Source organism: Chionomys nivalis, chromosome X (genome assembly GCF_950005125.1).
Source record: "Chionomys nivalis chromosome X, mChiNiv1.1, whole genome shotgun sequence".
Lineage (NCBI taxonomy): Eukaryota > Metazoa > Chordata > Mammalia > Rodentia > Cricetidae > Chionomys > Chionomys nivalis.
Window position 1 is genome coordinate 56807517 of NC_080112.1, and position 13147 is coordinate 56820663.

The window sequence follows — 13147 nt, forward strand, 5'->3', positions numbered from 1 at the left end:
TCAGTCCTCCACCTACTGTGGATATGGGCTGGTCAGTTAATTTTGTAAAGAATCACATTAACATGACAATAGCTTCTCAAACAGAAATGCTTGGATACTCCAACCACACACCTGTGGCTCAAAGGCAAGACAAACTCTGCAACACAGTTTATGCTCTGTAGGATTTGCCTAAAGCTAGACTTTCAAAAACACCTTTGACTTCTTCCTTCCTCTGAAGATTTGTCTTGAGAGCACCTGCTCCATCTTCACTGCAGCTGGGTGTAATTATGTGGCCAAGTTCTAGCCGAACAGACAGGAGCAGGAATGATGAAAGAAATCTTTGGGACTTTTATGTAAGGTCGGAATGATCATGTTCTTTGTTCCTTTTACTCTGTACCTTCCAGGTTAAGAATCATAGATATGCTTGATAGATGTTCATATTTAAAAATAAGAATAAAAGTCATAACCTAGAGAAAACAGTGAAAAATAGAGAACCATAACAATTGGATAACCCATATGTCAGCTCTGAAATGCTTACATATTGATATTACTTCGTGAAGCAAACTTTTTATAGACTATTTGTTTTAAAGATTTTTTAATTAAAAAGATATATTTTATTTTAATTGTATGGGTGTTTAGTTTGCATGTGTGTATGTGTCCTGCGTGCATGTCTGGTGGCAAAAGCCGGAAGTATAAGATTCTTGGAAATGGAGGTTGCAGGTTGCCACATAGGTACAAGAACTAAATCTGTTCTCCACAAGAGAAGCAAATTCTCTTCTGAGGCATCTCTCCAGTCCCTTAATATTTAGTTTGTTTTAGTTATCTGTATATGTGTGTTAGCGTGAAGATATGTACACATCAATGTAGTGATTGCAGAGGCCAGAAGAGAATGTCTAGTCCCTGGCATCTAGAATTACGGGTAGTTTTTATCCCCCACATGTGGATGTTAGGGATTGAACTTGGATACTCTGCAAGAACAATAAGGACTCTTAACTGCCACACATTCTCTTTAGCCCCTGTTTATAATATTTTCATTTATAAGTTTCTTTGTGTATTCAAAGCCCGTCTTTAATTGGTAAAACTGTAAATGTTGGTCCAAAGTTTTTCAATGTTCAAATCTTATCAGTCATGTATGTTTCAGCGGTCATGTAAAGATGCAAAGTAAATATCTGTTCTTAAAAGTTAATAGTCAAAAGAAAACTTTGACACATAGAGAGATAATCTACCCCTAAGGCTCCCATTTTATTTATTGAAAGGTTGCATGAAAGAACACTGCTCAGGTAACTCTACCCAAACTCCTACTTATATTAGTGTAATAGGTGAAGGTCTCAGCAATTTTGTTTCTCAAGATCTTAAGTGTTTTGGAGAAAACCTTTAGGTTTGTATGGGAAAACATTAATATGCACCCATGAACTGTCTCTTTTTCTTGGTTCCCACAACAACATCTGATCACACTTAAAATATGTCTGTGAAATCATAAACTTGGGTGGATTGTTTTTAACAAAATAATCTAGAATCTGTTTTTTGTTTCACCATTACTACCATTAACATGCAAACATGGTCCCCATTGCTTCCTATCCCTATTACTATAAAAGCTCCCTGGCCATTTGCCATGTTTCAGAATGCTTATAAACTGCTCATACAATGGATGCAGTATCACTTCACAAAATTGGTCTTGATTAATATTTACTGCTTGATAACTGCTTACCATTTAAATACTAGCATCTGTTCCCTTCTCCATTAATATTGAAAAGTATCTTTCTAACCGTGACATATAAAAATTCTGCCTGACCTTTTAGAAATATGTTCTGACTTTTATTTTCTTAGATTAACAATAATTGTTGCTCTTGATTTAACTGTTCATAGAATTTCTGTATCAGCAGGTCAGTAAACTATCGTTGAAAATCAAAACGTGCAGCAAACTTAGTTCTTAAGTTTGTTTATTACAACCGAATCAAGTTCATTGTTTCTAAGTTGTGTGCAGAAGGTGTCTTATGACTGCAGTAGAATAGAGTGGTTGCAGTAGAGACTATACAGCTTGCAAAGTCTAAAATTTTCACCATCTGACCTTTTATAGCTAAAGCTATACAATCTCTGCTCTATGACTTTATTTAATAAGCAACCTTTCTTGCAGTTGGACTTTCCTGACCCAAGAGCTATTTCTTCCAAATTACTCAAAATCCAGGCTCTTCCTGAACTTTGCTAAGAGTCAGTTCCCCCTTATCTAGGTTTATTGATTCTATTTACCTTGTTTATTCAGCAACAGAATGCAAAGTTAGATCCAAAGAAGCTTGCAGATTGTTAGATCCTTCAGATTTAATTTTTCATTTTTATATGAAGTTTTTTTAGTCAGAGCTATTATTAGACCTGTCAACCTACCTGTTTAGTTTCTGCATCAACATTAGAACGTTAGTACTTCCTAATTTTCAAATGCTCTGTGTGTGTGTGTGTGTGTTGTGTGTCATATGTGTTTTGGAGAGTGGCATAATGCATGTTTGGAGGTTAGAGGATAACTTTTGGGGTGTTGGTTTTCTTCTTCTACTGTGGTTCCCAGTGATATAAGTCAAGTTGTTCAGCCTTTATAAAAAGTTCTTTCTTACACACTGATGGCTCAGCAGTTTCTTTTTCAGTCATTATTTTCAATAAATTAAGGAAAATATTAGGAATAGAGCCATAAGTACAGCTACCAATAAAATTTGACTACATTACAACTGTCATGACCCGCTCATGTTTATAATTTAATAATTTCCTCTGTTGGTTAGAAATGCTTACTTATCATGCATGAGGTCTCATGTTAGCTCTTCAGAAATGCAATAGACAAATGAGTGAATGAATTGATTCATTAAATTAAAAATTCTTCATACTTATAAGTTATATACCATTAAACTTTTTGTAGGGGTTTATTTTATAAAATATATCTTTTCAGCAGCCTAGAAAGTATAAATTAATTTTTCAAATGTCTTTAAAACTGTGCATGTCTCTCCTTAACATTAAATCATAATTTCAAACAGTTTTTTTAAGATTTCTCTCAGTGAAAAATTAGAAGATTAGATGCTCCTTTCCTAATATCTACTGTCCTAAGAACCTATCTCCATTTCACTCCAGCAGAATTAATTTCATCTTCCTAGTAAGGAAATAGGACTATGGTGTTGAAAACATACCTCCTGGATGGTAAAAATGTGTAAATGAAAAAGCAATTCACATGAGTTTTGAGTTTTATTCCTAGCAAGTGGATATATTCTTTGAGAGAATTAAGCAGACAGAAAACAATTTAGCTAATTAATTGCCTTGTCCCAAACTACTTCTATCCTTTAGAAAAGTCTTCATGTTTGTACAAAGAAAGCTAAATTTAGTATCTACTCAAGACTGGTCTATCACTTCAGTATCATCTCCTAAGATGTTCCATAAGAGTTATGGAACCAGAAAATCTCATTGAAGCCTACTATAGCAAGAGAGATTTTTCTCGTCAAAAAGTGATGGAAGAATGCCTAATTTATAGTTTTGCAGTTTCAATATACCAGCTACTAAAGACTTAAAATCTTTCATTATGACTTTCACTTATATTTTGCTCTTTTTTCAATGGTCTAGCTTATATGGGATTAAATGCTATTCTGTAATCAAGGATACAGGGATTGGGTTTTATTTTTTTCCATCAGTAATTATTAGAATCATAATATTGTATAAGTAATATTTTATTCAATGTATATTATGAAACTTTAATCCCATTCATTACTTCATTTAAAGTATATAATGAGTATATTTTATTGTAAAATATTTCAAATGTATTTTGAATCCTAAGAATGTCAGTTGTAACATATTTGGAGTATAGCACATTTTACATCGCCAAAAGAAGATAGCTACATATGTGATCATAGGTTTCTAACGTGAGCCTGATGTCATAATATGACTTGGTAGATCACCTAAGAAATAGGATGAGTGTTTTTTGAAGACCTTAAATGTAGATTCTAGTCCAATGCTATTTTGTAGACATTGAAAATTTTCCAAATCTCATTGAAAACCTTGTGAAGAATATTCACAAGTTAGCTTTAGACTTGGCTCAAGGTATATGTAACCGTGAGATAAGGAAACATGTCATAAAAGTTATATCTTATCACTCATTATTGGTTGAGGACAATATGGTTGTCCTGTTGGAAAGGTCATGTGAAGACAAAGAAAAAAGTTCTAAAAATTTATATATATATATATTTTTTTTTGCATTTCTTTTTTATTTTATTTTATTACTTTAAAAAAATACCAATCCAAATTCCCACTCCCTCCCCTCCTCCACCTCCCCTCCCACTCACTCCACATACCCTCTCACCCCACCCCCTCCAATCCTAAGAGCATGCTCCAATACTGAGTGGACTTAAGAGTTACCTCTTTTATAATTGTTGGCCAACAAGGTCCCACAGATCCCCAAACATTATATGCAACCAATGCTACTGTAACCCCCATGCCCCAGACCTTGTCACTAAGACCCACTAAAGACACTTACTGAAGATACCACATACCTAAGTTATAGAACATCAAGAACTCTAGCTGTTACCCAATTGGAAGCTTCATCCCTACTGTTTACTCTTTATAAAATTTCCATTCTTCAAAGATGATTCCAAACCTCACCTCGCATAAACTACACAGATATTTATATTTTCTGATGGTCAATGGTACACTTTTATTTTATTTTTTTTAAATTGAGAAGCTTCTTTCATTTATTGACCAACATTTTCTTTTTTTTTATTAATTAATTTATTTAATTATTAAAGATTTCTGCCTCTTCCCCGCCACCACCTCCCATTTCCCCCCCCTCCCCCAATCAAGTCTTCCTTCCTCCTCAGCCCAAAGAGCAAGCAGGTTTCTCTGCCCTGTGGGAGGTCCAAGGACCACCCACCTCCATCCAGGTCTATTAAGGTGAGCATCCAAACTACCTGGGCTCCCACAAAGCCATTACGTGCAATAGGATCAAGAACCCATTGCCATTGTTCTTCAGTTTTCAGTAGTCCTCATTGTCCATTATGTTCAGCGAGACCGGTTTTGTCCCATGCTTTTTCAGTCCCCGGCCAGCTGGCCTTGGTGAGTTCCCGATAGAACATGCCCATTGCCTCAGTGTGTGGGTGCACCCCTCACAGTCCTGAGTTCCTTGCTCGTGCTCACTCTCCTTCTGTTCCTCCTTTGGATCGTGAGACTTCAGTCCAGTGCTCCAATGTTGGTCTCTGTCTCTGTCTTCTTTCATCGCCTGATGAAGGTTAATATTCAGGGGGATGCTTATATGTTTTTCTTTGGGTTCACCTTCTTATTTAGCTTCTCTAGAATCACGAATTATAGTCTCAATGTCCTTTATTTATGGCTAGAAACCAAATATGAGTGAGCACATCCCATGTTCCTCTTTTTGGGTCTGGCTTACCTCACTCAGGATAGTGTTAAAAATTTATATATTGAGGAGGCCCAGACACAAATAACTACGGCAGAACTTCAATCAATGTGAGCTAAGTCTATATTGCATATAGTGTTAAAGTACAATAAGCTTTGTTTTAACTCATTATGTTACAGATTGTCTTATACTCACATTTGGCCATTAAAATAATTATGTTTGAGTTACCTCACTCAAAATGATGTTTTCTAGCTCCATCCATTTGCCTGCCAAATTCAAGATGCTGTTATTTTTTTCTGCTGTGTAGTATTCCATTGTGTGAATGTACCATGTTTTTCTTATCCATTCTCTGGTCTGAGGGGCATGGAGGTTGTCTCCAGGTTCTGGCTATGACAAACAATGCTGTTATAAACATAGTTGAGCATATGTCCTTGTGGCACAATTGAGCATCCTTTAGATATATACCCAAAAGTAGTATTACTGGGTCTTGAGAAAGGTTGTTTCCTAATTTTCTGAGAAGTCACCACACTGACATCCAAAGGGACTGTACCAGCTTGCATTCCCACCAGCAATGCAGAAGTGTTCCCTTTACTCCACAACCTTTCCAGCATAATTTGTCATGAGCGTTTTTGATCTTGGCCATTCTAAAAGGTGTAAGATGGAATCTCAGAGTTGTTTTGATTTGCATTTCTCTGATGACTAAGAATGTTGAACATTTCCTTAAGTGTCTTTCAGCCATTTTAAATTCCTCTGTTGAGAGTTTTCTGTTTAGGTCTATACTCCATCTTTTATTGGATTATTTGTTCTTTTGATGATCAAGTTCTTGTGTTTTTTTTGTGTATTTTGGAGATCAGACCTCTGTCTGATGTAGGGTTAGTAAAGATCTTTTCCCATTCTGTAGGCTGTCATTTTGTCTTGTTGACCTTGTCATTTGCTTTAAAGAAGCTTTTCAGTTTCAGTAGGTCCCATTTATTAATTGTTTCTCTCAGTGTCTGTGCTGCTGTGGTTATATTTAGGAAGGAGTTTCCTGTGCCAATGTGTTCAAGTATACTTCCCACTTTCTATTCTATAAGGTTCAGTGTGGCTGGTTTAATCTATTTGGACTTGAGTTTTGTGCATGGTGATAGATATGGGTCTATTTCCATCTTGAAATTTGCAGGCAAATAGATGGAACTAGAAAGCATCATTTTGAGTTTAGCTCAATCATAAGTGATTTTTAAAGATACAGCAAATAAAACCAGCCTACAAATCACAATCCCAGAGAACTTAGACAGCAATGAGGACCCTAAGAGAGGCATACATAGATCTAATCTACATGGGAAGTAGAAAAAGACAAGATCTCCCGAGTAAATTGGGAGAATGGGGTCCTTGGAGGAGGGTTTAAGGGGAGGGGAGAGGCAGGGAGGGGAGCAGAGAAAAATGTAGAGCTCAATAAAAATCAATAAAAATATTAAAAAAAATTCTTTGAGCAATTTGGGACAGGCAGAGTAAAAATCAAACATAAAACTAGATTTCTTCAGGAAATCAGTATATATTATTTGAGTAGACCACAAAAATTAATTTCACGAAACTAAATAAAGGTGAAAAGTCATACATTAATCTGTATAGAACAAACTGTGTTGTATGGTTTTGGATAAAAGAACATTTTGGGATCAGGTAGAAACCTGGTGCCAGGGAAACTCCCAGAAATCTATAAGGATGGCCCAGTTAAGACTCCCAGCAATAGTAGATATATAGCCTGAACTGACCATTTCCTGCAATCAGATTGGTGACAACCCCAATTGCCATCAGAGAGCCTTCATCCAGTAACTAATGGAAACAGATGCAGAGACCCTCAGCCAAATATTAGACTGAACTTGGAGAATCCTGCTGAAGAGAGGAAGGATGGATTGCATGAGTCAGAGATGTCAAGGACATCACAAGAAAACCCATAGGAACATTTAATCTGGCTCAAGGAATTTACAGAGACCTAACCAACCACCTGGGGGGCCTGCATGATGGACCTAGGCCCTCTACATATATAAGACAATTGTGTAGTTTGGTCTTCTGTGTGACCCCTAACAAAGGGAGCAGGGCTGTCCCTAACACTTTGGTTGATTCTTGTGAACCTATTCCTCATACTGGGTTGCTTTGCCCAGTCTTAATACAAGGGGAGGTGCGTTTTACCACAACTTGATATGCCGTGCTCTGTTGATACCCATGGAAGGTCTGCCCCTTTCTGAACAGAAACATAAGAGGAGTAGATGGAAGCATAAATGGGAGGAGGGGGGGGGAAGAATGGGAGGAGAGAAGGGGGGTGAAACTGAGGTTGGGATGTAAAATTAATTAATTAATTAATTAAAAATATGCTGCATTTTCATGTCATTGAAGAAGTCTTTTCAAATTTTCAGACATATCTTAGGTGTTTTCCTAATGTTATATCCACATTTTTTAATTGTAAGAGGAAAAATATGTGGTATTGTAAACTATATTCATAGAATCTATAGCAAGTTATTGAATATTTATTTTCTCTTATGCAAATTACTTGAGTGAACAAAAGTTTTAAAATCTTTGTATTTTAACATCAGCACACTATTTATCACAAAATTGTCAGAAGATATTTGTTATATGAATGAATAAGTAAATGAATTTCTTTAAGTACTTTTTGATAGATATCTAATATGTAGCATAAATGCTAAATGAGAACCATTTGATTCTCCAAATAGAAACTGAAGAAATGGGAAAAGTAGTTAGATACTACAAAGAGCAGATTACAACTGAGAAAATCATGATTTTAGAAATTGTTAGCAAAAAGGTTATCATGTTCATGTATTTTAAAATATACATATTGAATTCAAAATAAAAATACAGTATTTTACCAAAACTCCAAAGAACAGAAATACTTAGGTACAAAGTAATTAAGATGTTTATAATAGATGCATATTTCAAATGACAAAATGCTGATGAAAGAAACCAAAGTAAAAGACCTAAATAAATAAAATGTCCTATTGGATTCATAGATCCAAGGCTCCTCCTACTTAAGACATGAGTTCTTCTCAAATCAATAAATTTCACACAATTGCCATAAAATTATAATTGGGCTATTTTTTGGTTGACAACTGTGTTAAAATTTTCATGGACAATACTAAACTGTACAACAGCTAAATAACTGTAATAACCTTGCAGCATATTTTAAAAGAATGGTTTTGGAAGAGAAGTAGGAAGATTTGCTCTATTAGAAATTTAGGTCTATTATATATCTACACACTAAAATCATTATAGTATAAGCTCACATCTTAGACATTGGCTGAAAATGAATCAAAGACATAAGCATTACATATGTAGCATTAGAATGTTTGGCATTCAAATTTTGAAAGATTACACATTTAAAAGCAAGAAAAAACACATAAAGCAAAAGTTTCACTTCACACAACAGTGTTATCCATACATAGAAAACCTTGTAACAGGCATCATCAAGACTGAAAACATTGTTCTAAAAGGAAATTAAAATGATGAGCCATGAAGCCATGGTGTGGCAGAAAGTATTTGCAAATCACGTATTCATAAAGGAACTGGAATCTAGGCATGCAAAGAATTTTCAAAACCCAGCAAAGAAGACAGGCAATTCAATTATAAAATAATAGACAAATGCATTAATGGAAATTTTACTGAAGAAGACAGAGATGGTAAATTAGCACATAAAGATGTTAGCCGTCATTAACTATTAGAGAAATGAAAATTAAAATCATAATGAGATGTCACAAGAAACCTACCAGAATGGCTTTAATGACAAAATGGTATAATTAGTGGTGAACTCTATCACCTGTGCATTGCCAGTAGGAGCACAGTAAAGTCGCTTTGTCAGCTAATGTGCTGGTTTGAATGAGAATGGCACCTATTTAAATGCTTAGTCATCAGAGAGAGGCACTATTTGAGAAAGAGTAGGAGGTGTAGCTTTGTTGAAAAAGGTGTGTCACTGGGGGTGGACTTGAGGTTTCAAAAGCTCAACTTTCAGGTAAAATGTAAGGTGCTAGCTACTGCTTCAGCACCAGGCCTGCCTGTCCATGATGATCATGGACAAAACATCAGAAACTGTAAGCAAGTCCCCAGTGAAATGCTTCCCTTTATATGTTGTGTTGGTCATGGTGTCTCCTCACAGCAATTGAAAAGTATTTAAGACAACTAGTTTGACAGAATTCTTTTTAAATTGATGGCATAACAATCTTATCACACACATACATACTCTTGCATATTTATGCCGTAAGAGGTAGAACAAATTTTCATTTTTTAAAAGTTATAGATATTTTTGTTTGTTTTGTCTTAGTTTGCTTGCCATTTTGAGATAGGATTTCCTTATGAAATCCAGGCTGATCACTAAATACACAATCCCTACTGTGCTGAGATTGTAAGAGTGGGTTACCACTGAGGGGAGAAACTTTAGCTTTACCTGATTCACGACAGAAATAGACCAGATGCCATTCAGTGAACTAAAAGACCAATGAACACCATTAAGGAATAAAAAGAAAAGCAACTGTTTGGATGGAATTCAAAGGAGTTATCCTGTGTGAAAAATCCAATTTAAAATGATTATATACTATATGATGGCTTCCATTTTGAGTATAATATTACGTAGGAAGAACATTACTATGAAAGAATAGGACAGCTCTTTGCACTGGTAGTGTTATTCTATATCTTGATTGCCCTCATGACATTATCCTCATTATGATATTGAACCAGATCTTTGAAAAATCTCAACACTGAACCTTGGGAAATCCATCACGATATATCTGAATATTATTTCTCCTTGCCAATTACAATTTTATAATTAATTCAGAATTACTTTTTGAATAAAAAATCATAGATCAAACAATATGCCACTATGTGGGGCACTGGCCAGCTCTATATAGGAAACTTCCAATTGTGCTCAATTCTCTAAAGTGATGAATTAAAATTAGGAGGTCAAGAATTCATGAAAATCTGTATTCTTTTATAAAGTATGCTTATTTCTATAGCTAGTAATGATAGATCCAAACAATAACTGTTATTCGTTTTATAAAACATTAAAATAAAAAATAAGGACAAATTAATAAAAATATTTTATATGATTCAAGCAACTTTGTGATGTTGTTCTTTTAAAAGGATAAGGAAACTTTAGTTCAATATAATAATAGTAAACATAGATATTTCTTGACTTAAAATACTCCACTGCATATATTTAGGTATATGTGAATTAAATAAATATACATAAGGCCTGTTAAGCTATGTCATTGGTGAGTTAATACCATACACTTATGAGAAAAACTGGAAGCTTATCTTAAATGCTCATGCTTTGAAACTTCTAAAATTCTTTGCTAGTGAATTATTTGGAAAGTAATCATGACAGTTTGTGACCTGTCTAATAGCTAACAATGTGCCAAAATTACAGAGACTCAACAATTTTAGGCTTTTACCTGTCAACAGCAAGTCATGTTGTTTTAAATGCTTTTGTTTTTTTATAAAGATTTTGAGAACCTTTTTTCCAAATTGGAAAAGGAAGCCACAGCATCATGAGCTGCAAATCAATGGCATGCTTGAATTCCAGTGGCAAAAGTTACTATTTCCTCACTTTGTCACTTCCTCTAGAATGCAGCTTGACACACATTAAACTTTAAGCCTTTTGCCTTTCAATTTCCCCTTCCATTAAAACGTAGACATATGAACAGATGGCAAAAGGCATCATTTTGGAAAATTGTCAACTTTTCATTCATCCTTGCAACTCTAAATGCAGGGGTCATTTTGTTGAAAGTTGTGAAAGGACTGGATCAGAGGTTATATTTAAACATATAAAAGAATTGCAGGTCAGTGCTTTTGAAATTCAGATTACTAATGTGACACATTATTTTGCCATCAACAACAAATGAAGAAAATGTGTGCTTCAATACAATTGAACATGACAAATTTCAGATGAATGATGACCCTGCATTTATGTTGTTTTATATAGTTCCCTGACATTTTACATGCCAGATAGAAAATATGAAATTAAATGATGGTTCAACATGAGCAGGTGGTCCTATACTAATATGGCAGTCATTCATCAATACTTACAACATGTATATTTCTTTAACTTCTAATACAGGGTTTTTTTTGTTGTTGTTTTGGAAGGTTCGTTTATGTTCAACTCTTAAGTGATTTTGAGGTATTTTAACATGCCAACACGCCTGTGGTGATGCTCTAGCATAAGCCACAGTACAGGACACAGGAATGTTTGCTGTTAATCAGAATTTCAGAAGTAGAAGCTGAACTATAATTACAATAAATATTAAAGAATTTTTAAGACATTTTCACAGTTCACAGTCAACTGCTTTAAACTTTTCATTATATAGCAAAACATTGAAATTCAGAAACATCAATAACTATAACTAAACACACCTTCCTTCCTTATAATCAGCTTGATAACGGCATTCACTATCATTTATGTAAGGTGCTATTCACAGCCCATGAAAGGCTAAACATGCTTAAACTGGGATTTTTAACTGTTAATGTGTTAAATGGATACTGTTTTAATGCATTAAGTAAAATGCATATCTTTTATTTTATGCTGAAAATATTTATAAATATACAATTAATTTCTTTATGGATAATAGCAAATACTTGTTACTAACTTTGATCCTTGCTCATGAAGACTCAGATTTTGTTTTGACTGGTAGTTGTCATTAACAAAAGGTTCTGTAATAAAATCTTTATATTCCCTAATAGGGCAACGTTACCCTTCTTTCTGTGTGTGTACAGGCACCACACATACACATACACACACACACATACACACACACACACACAAAACACACCACTATTACCTAAATCATCTTTGCATATGTGCATAAACCAGAGGAGTCTGCTCTGTCAGTCTGTGAAGGGCAATAACAAAATGTTACTGCCCATTTAGCAATAAACTATGCATCTCTTCTGCAAGACTTTGCTTACATTTTATTTGCAACATTTTACTTCCTCCATAAATTTTATTTCATAGTCTTTAGTAATTTCTGGCAACAGAAGTAGATACCCAGATGGTATCTCTTTTCTCCATAAGCTTGAAATAATGTCTCAATATAAATTCCAATCCCATCTTTTTATGATTTAGATTCTAAATTTTAGTACATGGCAACACATACAAATATTGAGACAATATGTACAGTTGAAAGTGACAGCAGGAAGCTTTAAGTATTAGAAAACATTATGTAGTTTCATTGAGTCAATAATAATTTCATTAAAAGGTACCTGATGACACAGGCATAAAGCCCACTGTCCTGTAGTAATGTTGGTCTGAACCAAATGGAGTCTTCTTCTTTGCTCATTCTACTTCCATCAAAGGCAATGGGCTCTTCAAAATCTCCAGGACCAGAGCTTTTATACCACATTAAGCTGAGTCCAGCGCTTTGGGCAAGGGAGTAGTTTGTTCTGATATAACCATAAAAGAGTGCACACTTGATTCTAACAGGCTCTCCCACCAAAACTTGGTATTTCTTGATATCAACAGACCAATCAGTGCATCCATCAGCTGCAATAATAAAGAGGAGAGAGAAGAAAATCATTAGAGAAAAGAATTAACAACGTACTTTTTCATTCATTCGTCCCTTAAAAGTAGTTTACTCTGCTGGCAAACAATGCATTGTTTACTTGCTCCTTCCAATGTTTAGTTTTAGTTTGTATCACTAAGTTCGTTATTTATTTATTGTTGCTCGGGTTTAAATATACCATTTACCCTGCTCTGTAAAAATAATTCGGGGCCTTTAAAATATTTTTCCTTTGTTCTGTAGCATTGAAGCTTTGTCAGTAGAGGGACCA

General features: G+C 34.7%; 1 protein-coding gene across 1 annotated transcript in view; it reads right to left on the minus strand.

Moving 5' to 3' along the window:
- The window catches only part of Il1rapl1 (interleukin 1 receptor accessory protein like 1), a 653936-nt gene extending 641042 nt beyond the window's left edge, over positions 1-12894 (minus strand). The window contains exon 1 of the mRNA XM_057760637.1: positions 12581-12894. Within this exon, the coding sequence (XP_057616620.1) occupies positions 12581-12894 (314 nt within the window). The remainder of the gene's footprint in view (positions 1-12580) is intronic.
- Between the last annotated feature and the right edge of the window lie 253 nt (positions 12895-13147).